At 38.0% G+C, this 21,431-nt stretch overlaps 1 protein-coding gene across 2 annotated transcripts in view; it reads right to left on the bottom strand.

The window, feature by feature from the left end:
* Positions 1-21,431, bottom strand: part of erbb4b (erb-b2 receptor tyrosine kinase 4b) — a 310,282-nt gene that overhangs the window by 105,184 nt on the left and 183,667 nt on the right. For both annotated transcript variants that reach the window (XM_082174552.1, XM_082174551.1), the window contains exon 3: positions 14,335-14,521. In XM_082174552.1, the coding sequence (XP_082030678.1) occupies positions 14,335-14,521 (187 nt within the window). The remainder of the gene's footprint in view (positions 1-14,334; positions 14,522-21,431) is intronic.

Below are 21,431 nucleotides of genomic sequence, written 5' to 3' on the forward strand. Positions count from 1 at the left end.
TAAATGAATGCTTCAATAAAAATAAAAAAACACAATGAAAAACATAGGCAGAGAGAGAGGAGGCCAAGTGTGGCTTCTGACTGAGTGACACTTCAGATATCAGAGCAGGACTCGGTTCACCCCACACCAGCACTGCAATGAGCTCTGTACCCGGGAGCTCCACAGAGAGAGAGAGAGAGAGAGAGAGAGAGGGGGAAAACTCAAACAGAAGAGCACCTGCATACAGATGACTGTACTGTGACCTATCTTAACCTCAGGGAAAGGTCAGCATTCCCCTGTTAGACTGCAGGGGAAGACAGGGACGTCTTTGAACCCAACCTCTAAATCTCATAACAGCGTGAAAGACTATTTAAATCTATATATAAAAATATATATTCTCTTAAACACACACACACACACACACACACTGAATATACTTTCAAAAATAATGTCAGAAATATGTGTTATTTATCAATTAATTTCTTTGACATAAATCAAATCAGTATTTGGTGTGACCACCCTTTGCATTTAAAACAGTTAACAGTTCTTCCTAAAATGACAAAAAAACGCTGTAATAAAATAAACAAATGAATAAATGAATAAATAAATAAATAAATAAATAAATAAATAAATAAATAAATAAATAAATAAATAAATAATAAGCATTAGAGAGCTGTTGTTATACCTTATTTTATATCAGAATTTTTTAATAACATGTCTATTCTCAAACTTACTAAGTAATAGAAAGAATCCTTACGGCACTGTTATAGAACCAGAATCATTAAATCCCCCAGTTAAAGTGAATTTAAACTCCGATTTTGAATTCAAAACTTTTCTAGGGCTAAACTTTGTTCAAAACTTGTTATGACACAACATACCTTGTGTAACACATTATAAATTAGTTCATGCACAGTGCTGCAAATTGATGCAAGAGGGCTGGATGAGGAAATTCTCTGTATTTAGAAAAGTGATTCAGATGTGTGCTGAAAGTAAACAAAAGTCCAGGTGGGGAAGTGAGGGAGGAGTTTGGAGTATATTTAGCATCATGCATTCATCCGCATGGCAGACCCCACCTGACCAGCTCGAGCGCTTGGCAGGGCGGCCGTAGCCGTGACAGCAGGGGCTATTCATGTCCTATTACCCTCCACTGCATTCAGTACAGCCCCTGAGCCTCGTCCCTGTGAGCCACTATGCAAAAAATAAATACATTAATTATTAAGCCACAGAGGGAGACGGGTATGCTGCGGCAACCGTCTCGCTGTGCCAGTTTAGCTGAAACACAAGAGGCGGCGCACACTCGATTTACCACTCCAGATGCACACCAGCTGCTTTCTGCGTCTCTAGCTCCTTCTGATGTTTTCTATGTCACTGGGCATGTTTGGTGGTGTCGTCTGATGTGCCATGACTCCATGGTAGTCAGGTCTCCCAGTTACGTTCACCTGATTCTTCCTAGGTAACGACTCACTAGCCAATCAGGAGCAAGTAAAAGAGATTCGCATCATGGATGTTGCTGACAAATCTGCAGGAACTGCGTGATGCTATCATGTCAATATGCCAAAATACCTGAGGAATGTTTCCAACACCTTTGTGAATCTATGCCATAAAAAATTAAGGTATTTCTGAAGGTATAACCCGGTATTAGCGAAGTGTACCTAAGAAAGTGTACAATTAACCTGCTCCTAAACTGCTTGAAAAAATAAACCTTTATATGCCAGTCTCTTCCGGTCCAAATGAAAGATAAGCTGCAATGTAGATTAGACTTCATGACAATAGTCTGGCTATACAAGTCTATACAGTCTCCATCTGATCTATCGATCGTGTGGCCAAACCAAAACCCAGTTTCAGCAGAACAAAGATTCTTTCACATTCCCTCTGAAATAAGCTTTCTTTGATTGTCAGCAGAGGCAATTGACTTACCACTCTTAAATGTTTCATTAGCGTTTCCTGCTGCGGGCTTGATGAAACAATGCCAAATTTGAGGCGACATCAAGAACAGGAGGACTAGTGGAGGTGGAGATGCCTTTTTATCAGTCTGTAGTGTCTGTATCCCTTGAAAGCATAAGTGTTTGTGTACGTATAGATGTGTCTGGCTGTGTTTGGACTCTGCTCTGCATGCTATTGATGCCAATGACACAGACTTTGGCTGGCATACACTGTGAAACCCAGCCAGAACAGCTGGCAAGCACAACACAGCACTGTTCAAACATCCACGACAGCGTTACACACCTGCCAGGAAACCTACTAGGCCCACCGACTTAAACTGATCAGGTCTATTGGGTGATTTTTTTTTTTATGTCTTTTCCTGCTTCACGCACCCCACAGTCTTTGCTTTGGTTGCATTGTGTCGAATGGCCTGGTTTTTGACTCTGAAATAATGCTGCAGGGCTATAGAGGAAACGGTTTTGATTATTAATTGGCATAAAAATTCTTTGCACGCCTCACATTAACTTTTAATGAGGCCCAAGTCTGATATCTGAAGAGGCGGAGGGCTGAAACGGTTTGAAATGGACAGGCGAGCAGAGTTTGCAGCTTTCTGAGTGCTGCTGATACACATTGTGTCTGTGTATGTGTGCGTGTGCAGGACAAAGGTGAGGTGCGGGCACACTGCTCATCAGTGGCTGGAGTTCCTGCACTCCGGCTGGCCCTGAAGCCCCATGTGCTGCCAGTTCTGAATTATTCAACATCCAAAGCCGCTCTACTTTTTTTTTCAACCCTGTTTTTGCTCCTCTTTTCTCTTGACTGTGAGCGTTTGCTTGCACTCAAAGCGACGCACGCATATAATCAAAGGCATAAGTGTACGGAGTCATTTATTATTATCGTGATGTACAGCCCTGGGTCATGGAACAGCTCTATTTGTGTCAAAAAGCTTGCACGAATCTGTGTTCGGGCTGGAGTGTAATGACTGATTTTGCAAAGGCTCGAATCAAATGGTAAAGTCAGGTGCTAACAACACCCTAGAGACTCTTTGACTCCATTAGCAGAGGCTTACGGGTAATGGAGACAAATGGGGGAAGCTAAAATGTGTGTATGTCAATGCTTTCTTAACACAGGAGCAAGCTGTCGACTAGCAGCAACATGCTAAAACAGGTATAACGTTATTGTTACACTTACATTTTTGTCAGTTGATCATGTCCTTTCACTAAAGATGAAGTAAAGCAACAAAGTTAGCAAAAAATGACATGATAAAGGCTTAAAAAGTCATAATTTTCGCTTGCTAACTTTTAGTAACCTCTATCTCTTTCTTTGGTCAAATGCAAAAGGGGATATTTAGGCACAATGTTTGAGCTTCCGTTTTCCATACAATGAAAAGGGGTGAAGATTTAAACAGTTAGGCACCATAAAAGTTTAAATATATATTCCAAGCCTTATTAATACTTACTTATTTTTATTTATTTACAAATGACATTTGAGCAAATGACATTTAAGAGCACTACAGAAGGGAAGATTATCCAAGAATAATATCTTCAATTTCAATGTGTTTCTCACAGATTTTCAGACAACTTATAATGACGCTTTTTGTTCTTTGTCCTGATTGGCAGAATAAATCACCATCCACTTTCAGTGAATGGTGGAAAAAAGCAGTTCAAACAGTCTTTTATGCATTCATTTATATAAGTAAAAATAATACAGGGTTTCAACGATATGAGAGTGAATGATGTAAATGATGACAAAATGTCATTTTGGGGTGAACTATTTCTAGTGTGGTCAAACAATAGCGATCTCTACTAACCTGTTGCATTCATTAATAAACGAACAAATCTTAATATCTCCCATCATCAAACTGTCAAAGATAAATCTTTTTCTACACTAATATGTTTTCCACCTGCCTCAGATTATATAACCGCTCTGTGATGTGCTCCACTTTCTTTTTACAGTACACAGAACGCAGTGATGTTAATTGGCCGTTTTCTCTGGATGGTTCATGCAATTGAATTAACTATGAGGCCATTAAAAGCTATACACACATTAGAATAACTGGCTGTTGTCATGATGTTGGATTTACGTTAGGTTCAATCCCTCATTGTATCCAAAGAGGAAAGTTATAGCTATTCTGCACACCTTTGTACATTTACTGCATGGATTATGGGGGAAAATCTTGGAATTCTGTAGAATTAATTTAAATATATTAACAATAATTAAACAGAACATAGTACTACGGTCTAATTGCCAGATGAAAGCATTTTGAAGTTTTTAATGTTGAATGACTTTTTACTTTCTCAGCTTAGTGTGTAGAGACAAACAATTCAAGGGCTCTGTGGCACTTTCAAAACATTGTTCTGTGTGTTTAAGCACCTAGCATCTAAACTTCTGGTTCAACCAATGGTGTAAAAATGACACACTTCACCTTTAAAGGGATAGTTCAAACTAGTGAGTAAATGATGGCAGACTATTCATGTTGTTCCAAACCTGCATGCAATTATTTCATCTGTGAAACTTTTTGTATAACTTTGTGAATGACAAACAATCCAATACCATGGAAATCTGCAGACTTGGTATGTTTTATATCATTATTCCTTTATGTATGTGTGAGCCCTTTTTTTTTTTTACTGTGAAAAGTGGTGTTTGAAGCCAGGAGATATGTTTAATCATTCAGATTCTTAATGATGACACCAGATTCATTATTAATGGGCCTGGTTTCTCCAGTGATTGGTGTGGGCGAGTGGGTATTAGCACTAGCTCCATGCTCTCTATTTGATCTCTGTGTAATTACAGCTTTTCTTTTTTCTCTCTTCCCAATTCACATTACAGGCTTTAAATACAGACAACTTTTAAAATGGATTCTTCCTTTTTTTTTTTACTCCACTTCCAAGGGCTTTGTTTCTCCTCAGCAGTTCTGTCATCCTTTCATCTCCATGGAAAAGGAAAGTTCACTGCATGTGTTCTGTATATACAAACACACTGCTGTTAGAAAGAGAAGCACATTTAATAGAGTTTTAATATATTTCTAAAAGAGCGTCTATGCAGTGAATAAGTCTCACGGCAAGTTTTACGGCTCAATGAAAAGTCATGAATCCCACATCTTTAATGGCTTTGATTACCGTCACACACTTTTCCTTTCCTTTGTGAGGGCAGAAGGGTCAAATCTTTCTAATGATTGTAATTTTAAAAGTCCTTCTGTGGTTAGACATCAATATTTCATTACATTCTTTTCTCACAGCTTACATAATTCCCAAAAGCTTTAATTAATGAGCTTGAAAACTTCTTAAAAAAATTAAGAAGTAAAAGCACAAAGAATATGCAAGGGGTAAATGTAAAAAAATATATATAAAAAAAAATATGGCAACTGTCTTTTTCAAGACCTAATAAAGAAGCACTTGTTTGTGTTGTTGCAAATGAGCAGAATCACAATATTGTCGCTTTTAATGCTGTTTTTCCTCAATGCCATGCATGGAGAACATGTCCTGTCATTGACACCGTCCTTTCCACCTCTGTAACCTTGCGTTTGTGGTTTATGTCACTGGTTATTACTGCACTACAGCTGCGCCAAAAGATTAATAATACAGCCACATTCTAGATTTGCTGCAGTGCAACTGTTGTCCTTCAGAAGGAGGATCGCTCCCCTGTGCCTCAAACAGTGAAAAATCGAGTATGACACAAACGTAATTGCATGGGAAGTAATCAATTAGACACACAATTGGAAGTGACCCGGGGTCTGGAAGCCTCAGTGCGAAAGATGGAAATGAGTGTTGTGCAAGCACCAACAAAAGTAATTTTCTTTTTTCTCCTCCCGGATCCCTCTACACAGACCGCGCTGAGCTGAAAAAGAAACTAAACGGGTAAAGAGAGGGAGCAAGAGACAGACGTGTCTGAGGGAGTGATAGGCTGATCTCCTTTTCTCATTCTTTGTCTTTCATCTCCGGTGTGCTGTTCCAGACCGCTTTCATGAGACACTAAGCAGGACTCAATGAGGTTAATGCACGATCATTGAGATTTTCTCCTTGAACAGGTGCAGGTATATTGAAGCGTAAACATAAAGAGCTGCTATCATATGTACATGAATGTGTTATGTTTGGATGGGAAATGCTAAAGGTGAGAGACTATTTACATATTGATTGCAGTTGTGACTAAATGTAATATTGCCACATGTTTTCTAGCTTTAGATTGTGCACTTCTAATATGCCCACACTCTACAAGAAGGTGAACTGGAATAACAGGAAGAGGAACTTGCTGAATTATAATTCAAAGAAACAGGCGATACATGCCGGGAAGTTCTTCAACCCTGGTCCACAATTTTTTTTTTTTTTTTTTTTTTTTTATATGACATACAAAAACTCATTTTTATAGTAGGTGGCATCCATCCATCCATCCATCCATCCATCCATCCATCCATCCATCCATCCATGTGTCTGTAAGGCCTATAAAAAGTAATTTTCATTTTAAAACATATTTTAAAAAACTATAAAGCAAGGCTTTGTAAAGCCAGTATTCATGACAAACTTTGCTTTTCTAGTTAAAAATGATTCATCAATTATCTGATGAATGTCTTACTACTTCCTTACATTCAAATTTAAATTGTAATTCAACATCCTGTTTGCTGCCTCAATTCAAATTTGCTTCAAATTCTTTAACGGAATTGGAATTTAAATGGCATTCTTGATTCAAATCTGAATAGTGCACACTTAATAAATTATCTATGAAACAACAAGTGGAGGAAATATCATGTGAATCTGCAAGAAACGGCAAAGATAAGTAGTAGAAGGTAGACAAAACCACAAAACAGATGAGAGCAGTACCAGTAACTGTGCACATTCACAGTTGAAGTTACAGTGACAACACACTTACATGTCAGTACATAAAGATTGCAATATTCAAATGTCCTGTCAAAATGTGCACTTGTGCATCTGTAAACTGTCTCTATCAATTCAAACCTACAAAAAAAATATAAAAAAATAAAACTAGTATAGAAAAATAAAAATGCTAATGCTTTAGAGCGAAGCTGAAAGTAAACAAAATGGCATAAACCACACAAAAACCCACCATTTACTGATACAAAAAGCCTCTGATCAAGTTGATGTTAAAGACAGGCAGACAGTTGACAGAATAAACTATAAAAACCTAGCATACAATATAAAATTAGAACCTTGAGACAGCACAGACAAACCTTGACAAAACAAAGTCCTCTTTCAAGATAATTTGTTCTAAAAGGCAGGAAAATAAATATAGCTTGCATGAAGGACAGGATGTTGAAGCCCATTTTCCACAGCTGAAAATAAGAATAATGAGCAGTGCTACAATTCTGAGTGAGAGGCATTCAGAGATTAATATCATATAATATGTCTAATCAAAGATTGAATTATGAATTACAGCTCAAATGAGAATAAGCTTGGAAAGTAGAAGAGGAAAGTAAACGCTTAGTTACAGTACACTCAACCCTTACAATAATTTATTATGGAAACCATATAATTATCATGATATAGCTATTCTACAAAAATACCATAGTATGTTTGCAGAGATTTAGGAAACATGCTAAGTTCATATACTTTCTCCGAAAAACAATGCTACAGCCAGTTATTCTACTCTGAAATGTGTCTTCCGTGTCGGAATGTCTGTTTTTATTTTGGTCTGTGTGATCCCAGCTTTTGCTAACTTACCCAATAGTATTTCGACACCCTGGGTTGCCATTTGGGGTAAAATACAGCGTATTGCAGCCATGGAAGCCAGCAAATAAACTAGGTCAGAGATCGCAGATTCTACCCGACCTAAAAAACCTCGGCATCCATCTAAAAACCTTTATGTCCACAGGCATATTAAAACGCAAATAAATCAAATCATCAACTTACAGTGTAAGTAAGTGTATGGAGTCTGAGGAGGAGGGGGTGGGAGAAACAACCCTCTCTGATATTTTGAATCTGAACTGCTGTACCCATTTCAACCTCTAGCTGTCAATATTACATACGGCACCGTTGACATTGATCGTTTTCTTTAAAAATTCTGGGTAGAGAAGAAAATAATGTGTAATAACCAAAAGCACTCATCAAGGGCAAAAAATATAAAGTGGGAGAAATAATACAGACAACAGAAAACTAAAGAAACTGTAAACTAGCTGAAAAAGAAAAAGGAAACCGTTACATTTACACACTCATCTGTTCTTATGGAGGTTGTTATTATTGTGAGGTAATTACTGTCTAAGCTGCATTTGCTAAAAGAAATGACAAGAAACAATGAGGTGCACAAATGTTGAGTAAAAAGAAAAATGTTTGCCTAGGCATGAACAAAACATTCTAATTCTTCTGAAAAGGACGACGGAGCGCCACTTTGAAATGTCAAAGAAAGGATGCGAAGTTTAACCTTTGCCTCAGCAGTGGGATGAGGTATAATTATTACAAATCACCTGCCTCTTGAGGCCTTCGAGGACACCGACACAAGACGACACAGCTCCTTCTGGACTGACAGTAGCAGATGGTAACACTTTCTATAAAGCCTGTATACATGAAACATTACAATGCACATCCTAATCCATAACATCTTTCCATGCATAATTCTAACCAGAGCTATAATTCATGATTATATTCAGCTATTCATTCTTACACTTAAAAGAGTAAAAATACAACAAAGGACATGACATTTTGGCATGGGTATGAACACACTAAAAAAACTATTATACATCATTTTACTATTATACATAATGTATTGTTAACTGTTGCAATTATTTATGAGAACATGCAATGTATGAGATGTATTTTATTTCATAAGGCATTATTGAAGCACAAAGAATAAGTTTATCTATTATTGTTGCTATTGGGCACACTTTACATATACACACACATAAACTGATTTAAAATATTTAAGCAAAAGCCACTCTATGTAAAGGTTTTGAAGATCATGAGAAAAATTAATTCAGTCATGTGTGTCCAAACCTTTGACTCCTAGCATTTAATGCATTATACATACAGCGTTCATAGAAAGTGTTACCAATCAGACAGTAAAAAAAAAAAAAGATAAATAAATAAATAAATAAATAAACATGGACGGTTGGTTGCAGTGAGTTTGCTAGTGGGCAAATTACATCATATTGTGGAAGCCAAATGAAAAGACACAGGAGATATAAAAAGCCTAAAAGTATTAAAAAGAAATAAAAAAATAGAAAAAAATCCTAGCTATTATTTCATGCAAAAATTCTTAATCAACAACATACAAATAATTCAAATGCTTTTCGAGGCGTAGTAAAGGTAGTGTTGTACCATTTTGCATTCAAACAAATAGTTGAAATAGCTCACTCCATTGACTCTGACTTAATAACCCAGCAGGGAGGACGTTTGAAAGCCAGTCACAAGGGAAGCCCGAGCACCACATCACTGTGTCGCCCACACACCACCTCTCAGAAAATCAATAGAGCAATATCAGAATATACCAGCGACAAATTGATTTTATCCAGGGCAATTTCTACCTCCGTGGATTTCAACTCTAGTAGCAGTGCCGACAGGCTGGTATGATCAGATTCGGGATTAGACCCAGCGCAGTTAATAGCCTTTATTCTCTTAGATATCATTTATGGATGGTATTGATCACTTTACACATCTCTGGAGAACTGCTATAAGAGGAATGACATGATAATGTGACAGGGGATCAAAAGGCTCATAATGTAGGTCTGACAAGCTGATAGTCCTTGACGGAGAGCGAGAGAGATGTTGCCGGGCTCTGTTCCAGCTTTGATCTGTCTCAGGGTTACAGGGCGCTGACTGAGTTCAACATTTAGAAAACCAGTGTTGGGAGTAAGTGACTAAAAATAGATAGTTTCTTCCAAGTATTTCCAACAAGTAGTGGCAAACTTTGATAAAACGTTACATTGCTCTATTTGTGTCACGACTCACGTCACCCATTGAATCCTGCAATTATTCGATTCATTTTAGTGAGTCAATTCATTTGGAAGTTTTATGTAAAATTATGTCATAATTTACCCCCCCCCCCCCCCCCCCTTCCCCCTTCTTATGTTGTTGCAAACCTATGTGCATTTCTTTCTTCTGTGGAACACAATAGAAGAATGACAGGGCATAAACAACACTAGACCCTGTTGAATTTCATTACACCAGCAAAGAACACTTTGTTTCTCTACAAAATATCTTCTTTCCACAGAAGAAGGAAAGTTATGAAGGTTTGGTACTACATGAGGGTGGGTAATTAATGACAATTTTCACTTTTGGGTGAACTATCCTTGAAAGAACAAGCTCGCTACAATTTCTCATTTTTCAATCATAGGCTTGTTCTTACAAAGTAGAGCACGTTCGCACATTCGCACTCTTTCCAAAAACGGTGCTTTAAATCTCTTGACAAACTAAAAAATGTAAATTACATTTGTATGTATTCTAAATAAAAGACACAGGTTGTACTGAATGTCAGCTTGGTAATTTTGCTCAAGATAAGGATTTATTAAGTCCACATGTCATGCAAACTAGAAACTATGCTTCTAACCACAGGTCGAAAGCTGTCGTTCCAACTACACAACTTTGCGATGCTGTTTGCGAATGTTCGTTAGAACGATGATTTCGGGAAACACTGACTCGTTGAACTATGCTGATAACGACGGAACTTGCGAACATAGTTGGCTAACGATGCTTTTGGGAAACACACCCCTGGCTCAATGAAAGCACGAGAAAGATACAGATAAAGTTAAGAGGGCAGCGAAAGTAAATTTCACAAAGACTTCGGTGAACAAGAAAAGAATGAATGGGTAACACTTTAATTTAAGGTGACGTATAGTTACACGTTACTACATGTATTTACGTCAGTAACAGTAAATTATGCATATTTACAACTAACCCTAAACCAAACCCTAACCATAACTCTACAGTAAGTACACATGTAGTTAATTAATACTACTCAGTACTTATTTGAGTAAGTACAATGTAACTACTGTACGTCACCTTAAAATAAAGTGTAACCACTGAATGTATGCAGAAAGAGAGATGGTGCGAGAGTGTGAGTAAACGAGAGAGCAGAGCTTCTGTGTTGTCTCCTTCCTTGTGGGCATGGCTGGGATTTCAAATGTTCCTTAACTCCAGTGCTGTTCCGTGTTAGTCTGCCAAAGACAGGGGATGGGAGCAACTGTTCTTCTCAACGTTCCTAAACACTGTCATCTTCCAAGAATACAGCATTAAATGAAGCACAGTTAGGCTTTAAGTGATGTCAGCATTGCAATGTAGCATTTGGGTTATGTACGCTGCGTCGAGTGGACTGGGGACAGAGTAAGTGGAACAATACACACGGCTTAAATTATTTACCCGGTCTGCTATGTCTCTCTCTGCTCTATTTCCTTTGCCTAGCCACAGCAAGTGAATGAAGGTGTTTTCTGGACCAGAAACATTGTTCCATAAGAGACAGACAGTGTTCCCGAACCATTTACGTGCACTAGGTTAAATACCTAGCCATATTTCACATAGTAAACGGCCCTTTTGCAGAGATCCAGACTAAAGCAATTTCAATGTAATGCGAAAAAACAAACAAAAAACAAGTGCAGCTCTTTCTACCCTTGTCTGCCACAGGTCACAAACAGAGACTCCCATCCCAAACTAATACCATTCATCGTGCATAAAAAAAATAAAAAAAAGCAGTCAACAAACCAGAAGGAATCAAACTAGAAATGGCTTGTAGTCGCCTCCTCATTTTAAGTTGGGATACATTTATACATTTTCCAGAAACTGTCATCCAAAGCAATTTACATTGCATTCAAGACATATATATTTTTAATCAGTTTATGCTTATGCACTAAAGTTTAAGCTGCAGAGAATTACTGTATATATTATGTTTATGAAAGAAATTAATACTTTTATTCAGCAAAGTATGGATAAAATGTAAGTAAAGACTTTTACACTGTTACAAAAAAATACTACTTTTGTACTTTCTTCTCATCAAAGAATCCCCCCCCCCCAAAAAGTATCTCAGTTTTTATCACAGCACAGCTGTTTTCAGCTTTGCTTTCAAAGGAATAAATTACATTTTATTGTGAAGTATTATTGTAATTTGAAATAACCGTTCATATAAAATATATTAAAATGATTTTTATATTAACAGGTATTTAATCAAATGTATTTATTACATATATACATACATACATACGTACACGTATATATATATATATATATATATATATATATATATATATATATATATATATATAATTTTATTTTTATTTTTTGTAATGTATCATTTTGTTCAACAGGCTCATGGATTTGATTCCATGTGATAACTCAAACTAATAAGATGTATACTGTAAACTGCTGTTGATAACAATATTTGAAAAATAAATACATGCAGATGAAAATGGTCTTAGTCCTTAGTGGATTGAAAATAAAGTAAGTGTCACTGCTCACAATTTAGAGCCCAAACCTTCTTCTTCAGCATTACAAGAACACTGCATCCTGGTTCCTCACACTAAAGGCTGACTGGTAATCGCCACTGATTAAGGCTGGTTAAGATTATTAGTTTGATCGTAAACAGTTCTGGTCCTGTTAAGTATCATGGCCACAGTGTGATCATACTAAAAGTACAGACGCAATTACTACCACCTCCAACAACTATTACAGTCTGTGCCATTAAGAAGAAACATACTATTAATTTGCCAAAGAAGATAAAAGTGGAGCATGGTAAATGTCAGGCCCATGCACTTATACTAGTGCTATCAGCCAATCAGAAGGAAGCGGTGCTGTTGTGTAACACAAATGATCAGGTACTGTGAAGAAGAGACATGTCCAACTGGCCCTGGTAGGGAAGCAGAAAGAACAGAGACACTTACAAAATCCCCCCAACTCATCCCGGTTTTGATGAGACATGCGTTTGAATTTAGCTACTGATTCAAAATAACAATTCAGAAACCTCTGAATGAGAATATACTGCACGTATGTATGTCCTTTCAGTGAAATGAACAACATTTTAACGAACTCGAACTGAACATACTGAAAAATATTTAATAGGCACCACACAATAGGTGTGGGACAAAGAGCAGAGCTGTTGAAAAAAGGTCCTTCACAGACAAACCACAGTAATTAGAGTAATGAATGGACAGGACATTTACCCTTTTGTCTTCATTCCTCATCTAAATGGAAAATACATAATTCTCTCTTCCTCATAAGAAAAATGAGCAATCATATAATGAAAAAATTTAGTGTAAATCAAAATAACGTATATTTGTACAAATATACATGATTCTCACACACTGCTTGGTGAGTAATATACACACACACACAGTATATAATTACATTTTAAAATATATTACTATTAGAAACAGTTATTTTATATTGCCAGAATGTTTCACAATATTATTGTTTTGTTATATTTATAAAAAAAATTTCAACCAAAGAAATGCCCCCTTGGTGACCATGAAAGAATAATAATAAAAAAAAAAATTTTTTTTTTTTTAAACATCGTTCAAAAGTTTGGGGTCAGTGAGATTTTTTAAAGAAATAGATTTATTCAGCAAGAATGCATTAAATTAATCAAAGGTGGGAGTAAAAACATTGTAACAAAAAAAATCACAAAAAAAAAAAAATCTATAAATGCAGATTTTTTCAAACTTCATATTCATTAAAGAATCCCCCCGCCCAAAAAAAAAAAAAAAAAAAAAAAAAATTGGTGAGCATAAGAGACTCTTAAAATACAATTTAGGGAAATAGATGCTTCCAGAGTAGTCTTAAATAAAATTGCCACTGAAATATTTTTGAATGTTTAAAAATATAGCTTAAATAAATGTAGGCTTTACTGTGCTACAGCAGACTTTATTGTACTAAGTAAACACTATCCAGTGTAGACTCTCTGGCACTTTCGAGAAGATTAGCCTTTACCACTCCTGCAAAACTGACAGATCTAAACTATAATAAAGCCTTGGTTCATATCAGAGCAGCGCCATCATCAAGCTGTTCAAGCTCCAGCGTTCCCCAAACCTCTCTCACTGAGTTTTATGGATCCAATTCCAGGTGCAGATATTTAGCTGTATTTCACTGCCAGCCTCGGTCCTCATCCATCCACCAGTTAGAAAACCAGCTAAGTAATTTCTGATGGAAGTTGTGTGAAATCAATTTAGTATGATATCCATATTCATAAATCCTCCCCCTCTCATTTCTGAGAGAGAGATCAGAAAGCACTCGCCAACTTCACAAAGGCCTCGACCAGTGAAATTTACTCTGTGTGATTGTATACGACAGATATACATTCTCAGCCAGACGCAGTTATTGATGTTGTAATAAGTGATTTCAGCAGGGATCATTGTATTAAAGTGGATATCAAACAACCACAAACCATCTTAAACAAAGAATTTATGCTCAATCAAGAACATTCACAAAAGAGAAGCAAGACAGGGAATGAGGAAAAAAAAAATGAACACACGAGTCATGTGACCTGTGGACTCGTAGGCTCATATTGTACCTGTGAGGTTCTTAAGGCCAAGCTGACGGAGACCGAAGTTGCCGTCTCTGCGGTAGTTGAGGAATACAGCCAGGGCGTAGCGGTCTTCATACAGCCTGGTGCCGCGGATGATGCGAAGATTCTCCAGGGGCAGATATTCAAACTGGTTTAGAGCCACAAGCACATAGCCCGTCACCTCACGAATGGACTGCAGACAGAAGCACAAAAGCACAAATATCAATCAACAAATATTCAAATAATCAACTGGAACTTCTGAAAATAAATCAGATGAAAAAAAATCTTGATTTAGACATAAATACATACTGGATACAGTACACACCACACTATTGTGTAGGGGGAAAAACAACTTTTTATTTGATTTTTTATGTCCGATCAAAAGTAACAGAGTATGAGAGTGGTGTGGAGTAGAGAAAAGAGTGATTTTTTTTTTAATCACTCTGATACTGCTTTCTATATCAATTGTATAATGACCCATAATGCTATTGCATGTTAGAAATGATTCTTTACTTGTTAAATATAGTGTTAATAGGCATTTAGCAATCAACTCAAATTTAAAGGGCACCTATTATGCAAAATTCACTTTTACATGGTGTTTGAACATAAACGTGTATTGGCAGTGTGTGAGCAAAACCCCGCTAGAATGATAAAAATTCACCCCGTGTTTTTTTTTACAATCTCAATAAATCATAAGCCCTGTCTCAGAATGAGCTGTTCTCAGATTCGGCGCAATGTGACGTAGAATTGAGCAGGCCCCTCCCACGACTGTTGAGTAACACTTCAGTTTGAGCATAGACCCGCCCTGAGTGAGCTGGACACAGTCCGCCGTTGTTCGACGCTTGAGCAGCTGTAGACAAGAATGTCTCCTAAGCGATTGAGGTGTGTTGTTGATGGATGTAAGAATGAACATAGCAGTCGTCATTTACTCCCGTTGTTACTCAAGGATAGATCTGTACTGTTTGTGATCAAGCTTACACTCTCCGGAGCAACAGGCCTAACGTGACTGGACACGGAAGAAATGAAAGTGCGAGCGCGCTCTTTATGACGAGTCATTTTACGGATATAAGGTTTACCAGTTTATTTAGCACCCACTGAAAAGGTGTGTATATTTGTTTACTGTTAGTTGTAACGAGTGTTTTGCGTACTTCGCTGTGTATGTTGTTGATAATGAAAGGGAGAGAGAGAGAGAGAGAGAGAGAGAGAGAGAGAGAGAGAGAGAGAGAGAGAGAGAGAGAGAGAGAGAGTTTATGGATAAGACTTTAATGCTCACTTCTTATACTATGTTTATTCAGCTCTTACAGAGATTCTCTGGAGTAAAACAAACGTTCATCTTTTGTGTGATGTACAATAAACTTCACTGAACTCGTCAGTATATTTTGGTCATTATTCGGACGGGTTTTGCTACAGCAGGCTTGTATTAGTGGATAAAAGCAGATGACAAATAAGTTATAACCATAATTAAACTAAACTATACCTGTTCTATCTCCATACAGCATATATTCTCTGGCTCTTTGGGCATTATTGTCCGACTCAGAGTCGAAATGAACACGCTACTGAGAGTTTCTGTTCTGATATTATCAGATGAGATTGTCCTGACTGAAGCGCAAGCTCGTGAGGCTCCGCCCCCTGGGCCGGCAGCAGCAGTTAATTTGCATTTAAAGGGCACACACTAAAACAGCACGTTTTTCTGAGCCCCAGAAAATTACAATTTAAACATGCTGTAAAAAATTATCTGTTGGGTATTTTGAGCTAAAACTTCACATACATACTCTGGGGACATCAGAGACTTATTTTACATCTTGTGAAAAGAGTCATAATAGGTGCCCTTTAAGTAAATAGAGCCAAATCGCAGAAAATAATTAATATCAGTGTCAGGTGAGATACTTGTCTAGATTTCGTTGCTCCCTTATGTAGGTTTATTATAAATGGCCACTTCTTATAAAGTTGACTTAAATAGCACTCAGATTTTAGTCCTGAATCGGTACATAAAATCACAAACGTCGAGTGGTAAAAACTGTGATTCAAACGTCGTTTAGAAAACTAGTCCTGTCCGTATAGGCCAGGGGTGCCCAATCCTGCTCCTGCCGATCGACTGTCCTGCACAGTTCATCTCCAACCCTAATCAAACACACCTGAAGCAATCAATTAAGGTCTTCAGGATCACTTGAAAACTAAAGGCAGGTGTGTTTGATTAGGGTTGGAGATGAACTGTGCAGGACAGTCGATCGGCAGGAGCAGGATTGGGCACCCCTGGTATAGGGCTTACTTCTTGAAAATAAATTTCTGAAAAATAGCCTCTTCCCATATGATCCTGCTGAAATATGTTTATGTCTCAATTATAAAGGTGAAATCTAAAGTGGTTGTGATGTAAAGTTAAGGGTAGAGTCACCTCAGGCCTCTAGGCTCATCATACATTCATTAGCTGAAGTGTTGGGAGTGGGCTACAGTAGGACACAATAAGCCAGAGGGTCTTTGCTCTCTCTTTCTCTGTCTTGTTTTTTTTTTATCTCTCTCTCTCTCTCTCTCTCTACCCTCTACTAGACAGATAATGATCACGGGGATGACTCAAACCCATCCAACCACATCCGTGAGACCCTCGCCGTGACATACTGGTGCCGTCACCATGGCTGTCATTAAGGCAGACACAGTTTCATTCATTCTGACAGAGCGCCTCCTGCTGTGAACGATGACACTAAATGTGTGTGTGTGTGTGTTGGGGGCCAGAAGTAGCCTTGAGGAAGTGCTAACAGCGGGGAGTGCTCTCACTGACAGCCGTCAGTTAACGTGAGCTTCATCTCGGGACCCATGCAGTGTGACAGGGCCGGTCCTGCTGCTGTCATCGTCCGCCATGTCCGGCTAATGGGCAGAGACGTGAGCTCTTTTTAGCAGCAGCGCTAGAAGGCCAGTCAGAGCCTCAGTCATTTATCTGGGCTAATGAACTGTTCTAATAGCTGCAGGGACATTGCAGGAAGCACTTCCTGTGCGTGTACATAGGGTACCACTGATGTGCGCTGTGAGGATTGTGTCAAGTGGGGTTACAGGACTTCCGACGAGAAGGTACGGAGAACGGACCAGCTGGAAATGGCATCACAGCTGTAAGCTGTATCAGTGCTACTTCCGGTCACGCTGTACAAAGACGAGATCGCTTTTTTTCTATAACTCTGATACTACTTCAAGAGCACAACATATTAACAGGCCATAATGCAATTGTATGTTAGGAAGAATTTTGTACTGTTTTTTTTACAGTGTCTGGGCCTTTTTTTATTTAAAAAAAAGGAGACGCAGGAGAAGTGGAATGAAAGTTCTTGAGATACATTTTTTTTTTAATTGTTTTTTTTTTTTTTACTTGAGCGCCACTAAAAGATGCTGCAAATGATGAGAGATGTGAGTGGAATGGTCAAACATCTGTCTGGTACATGTTTACATGAAAACACAGTGGAAATGCAGCGCAAGTGAATGCAAAAACACATTCCTTTAACAGGCATTTACCATTCACAAAGTGAGATCAAATCTGTAATGTACTATCAAATAAATGGGCTTTGGGAAAATGTACGACGGCCAAAGGAACGTTTTTTTTTTTTTTTTTTTTTGACATGAGTTTGAAAAAAACTTGATTCCTTTTACATGTGGAATTAAAATGATTAACATCAACTATAAAAATTATACACACATTATGTGCACCAACATTAATATTCTCTAATATCAGTGGTGTGCGGTGGCAGCAACTTTTAAATGCATTATTATATTCAAATTGCAAACACATGAGGACAGTCTCCATGAAAGACCCACTGGCAGATGAATGTGCTACTACATTTCTCTCCGAAACGGTAGGAAATGAAATTAGATTTAATAGAGGATATTAACTGTGACAAGGCATTGACAGGGCAGTTTACGTGACAGGATGCACGCGACAGATCCGTCCGATAAAGATGACGAAGTAGTATGTCCCAAAGCTTGCCTACTTTTTTGCTACACATTCAAAAGTAAATACCTTTTCTTCACAAAAAGAGTACATCGTTTTATGGCCTAGTGTAACTTAGGCGAATTGGGACGCAGCATATGGCTTTACACGATGACGATCGCTCTGATTGGTTTTAGGTCTATCCAATTGCGCCCAGAGGCATTTGAGCGACGTCCGTTGGTGACGTCCGTTTGGAAATGAGTTATTAATGAAGCTTTGCCAGACCATAACTCAGTTACTACTGAGAATGGTCTGGTTTTAACCAGGCTAACGCGTTTGTACATTTATTCCAAAAATAATACCTAAATGCAGTAGCAATGGGATTTATGCACAGCTACACTACTTCCTGAACTTCAGCCAGCTCTTTGTTTCCTGTCTGTCATTATTGGACAAACTGATTAATCCAGGTGTGTCTGATTATTGTTACTGAGGTCAGGCACACCTGGATTAATCAGTTTGTCCAATAATGACAGACAGGAAACAAAGAGCTGGCTGAAGTTCAGGAAGTAGTGTAGCTGTGCATAAAGCCCATTTAAACAATATACAGTATATTATTTGTGAACTAATGTTCGACTTTTCTTTTTAATAGTCAACTCTTTTTCAGTGGCCATCAAGCTTGTACACACTGTCACAGACATGAAGATGTACATTTCATTTCCCCAAGCTGATTGCTCACTAAAACCCCTCAAATTATCATGTTTTCAGCCCATTTCAAGTTTGATTTTGACATGACATAAAGCGATGTTGTTTACTTACTTTTTAATTAGTCTTCCCATTAACGCCATCATTAACTTCTTTCAGGCTGATGAGAATGGTACAAAAGAGGCGGGATTTATCGCACAAACCAATCATAGCAGATCATATCCAATCATAGCGCGATAGATGCATTGCCTCCTCTTGCGTGACTTTCCCCCATTCATTCTCAATTACCCCCCATCAAACCCACCGCACGCGCACCTCCCGCTGTAACTTCACCTGCGGGTGTCGCTGTTGGACACTGTTACTTTATAAAAACTACTGACTTCTACACTTTTTAATGTCACATTTTGAAATATTTTTTTGCGCTGTTTTATTTGATTTGAGATTTGATTTATTTGAGATACTGCTCCTCAGAGGAAACGCCCCTGTCAATATACCAATATATTGTCCTGTAAAAAAAAAAAAAAAAAAAAAAAAAAAAAAGCACATTTTGTTATGTAAACTTAGTTTCTTTTACCGCCGAGCGAGGAGCAGAAAACGTAATAAACTCCACTACTGCACTCACATTCTCTGATCCCGTCACGACATCTGAATTTGGATGAAAGCACGAATACTGGCCAAGCCTTTGACCTTGCTGTGGTCCCTCCATTTCCTCTTCCTCTCCTTACGGCCAACAAAAAGCCACATCACTTGCCACATCCTGCCAACAACCCCTTCGCCCCTGGCCATCGGGAACTAAACCCATCCCAGTTACCTAGCAACCTCTGGAACCTGCTGCTGTCTAAAAGACATGAGAGAGGGGGAAAGTAGAGGGTGGAAGAAAAAAAAAAACAGCAACATCTTTGTTGTACTTCTCCTAATTTAATTAAAGGATTACTTTGCGGAGATTTTCCACACAGCCTATTTGGCTTCCCGCACTTGCTTTCCATCACCATTTAATTCCTCTTTCTCAAACTAATTTGTTATTTTCAAGCCAGTGGATCGATACTTCCCAGAGTGGAGAAGAGAGCGGAGGAGAGGGATAGAAAGGGGTCCTCTTTCTTCTTTCTGTTTGCTCAATAATGAATCGCATATATAAATAAGGTAAACACCTTTTTGTGATTACAAGCGTTGTTTAAAGCTAATGACGTGACATCAATGAGGAGCACTTTCCACCTGTTGTTAAACATAACATATCCAACCTGAGCTGGATAGAGATCAATGGACACACAAAGCAACAGCTCGTTCTGTTTCAACATCTACGGTCTCTTCACCTCTAATGTAAGGGCACAGTTAAGGCTCTGGGGTCAAGTTCACCTGTAACACAAGGATGACTGTCCCTGCATCTTTGTTCGGGACGTCTGTTCATTTGTAAGAAATTTCAACCTATTTGTTTCTGTTGTATTTGGAGTAAGAATTGTTTGTGTTACACCGAAGGCGGTCAATCCTCAACAGAGTGAAAAACAAACCCTAAAATTTTGGAGGCAATTCAAACTTACAACTCTGACAGTTGTTTTTTAAATTCATAAAAAAATAAATAAAAAAAACATTTGTTAAAAGACTGCGAATCATGGTTATCTGTAGATCAAAACAGTTCATCTTCAGAAAAAAAAGTTTTTTTTTGTTGTTGCAAAGACAGAGATATATCAAAAGTTTGGGGTCGGTGTAATGATTCCACCGGAGGGTGGACTAAAAAATGTATTTCAAAAAACAAACAAACAATCTTTTGAACGGCATTTTATATATATCCTCTCTCAGCATTTCTACATATCCTATCTGCTGTACTTATAAACTGACAACAGACACTAAAGATGCTTTTAGAAGCCAATGAGAGAGACTCTTATACAGGTGGTCTAATAGAGCACTTACAGATACACCCAGCGCTAGGGGCCATTTGAGGCCTTAATATGATGCCTGTTAAAGGTAACAGTCCTGATAAAGCCAATCTATAAATACAGCCCATGTTCCTTCATGTGGTGTGCGGAGAGAGCGGGAGATATGGGAGCCCTGATGTTGGCTTTGGAAGCTCAGATGACAGTGGTCCACTTAAAGCTCTTGTGATACTGACAGGAGAAGGACATCTAAGTTTTGAGTGCTGGTAAAGCTACCATTATATGGACTAGAAAGAGATTTTAAGATTTGGGAACATAGACCAGATTGTCTGAAATAAGCCTACATTACAATATCATTCAAATTACATCTTAAAGATCTCTTTTGATTCTAAAAATATGTTCAGTTATAACGTTTATCTCCACCATTTAAAGAATTACTGAATGTGTTTCTGCATGTGGTAAAATATAGTGTGCAAAAGTCTCAACAGTTTAGTTTATTTGCCCTGGGCCTTCCATTCAAACGCAGTCAAAGAAAACAGCAGTGAACAAAGCAAAGGAGAAAGATATGGACAGATTCTCTAGATTTCCAGGGATTCTCTCTTTTCTCAGCGGTAGAGTGTCGGAAAAGA

Source organism: Leuciscus leuciscus, assembly GCF_965113295.1.
Source record: "Leuciscus leuciscus genome assembly, chromosome: 7".
Taxonomy (NCBI): Eukaryota; Metazoa; Chordata; class Actinopteri; order Cypriniformes; family Leuciscidae; genus Leuciscus; species Leuciscus leuciscus.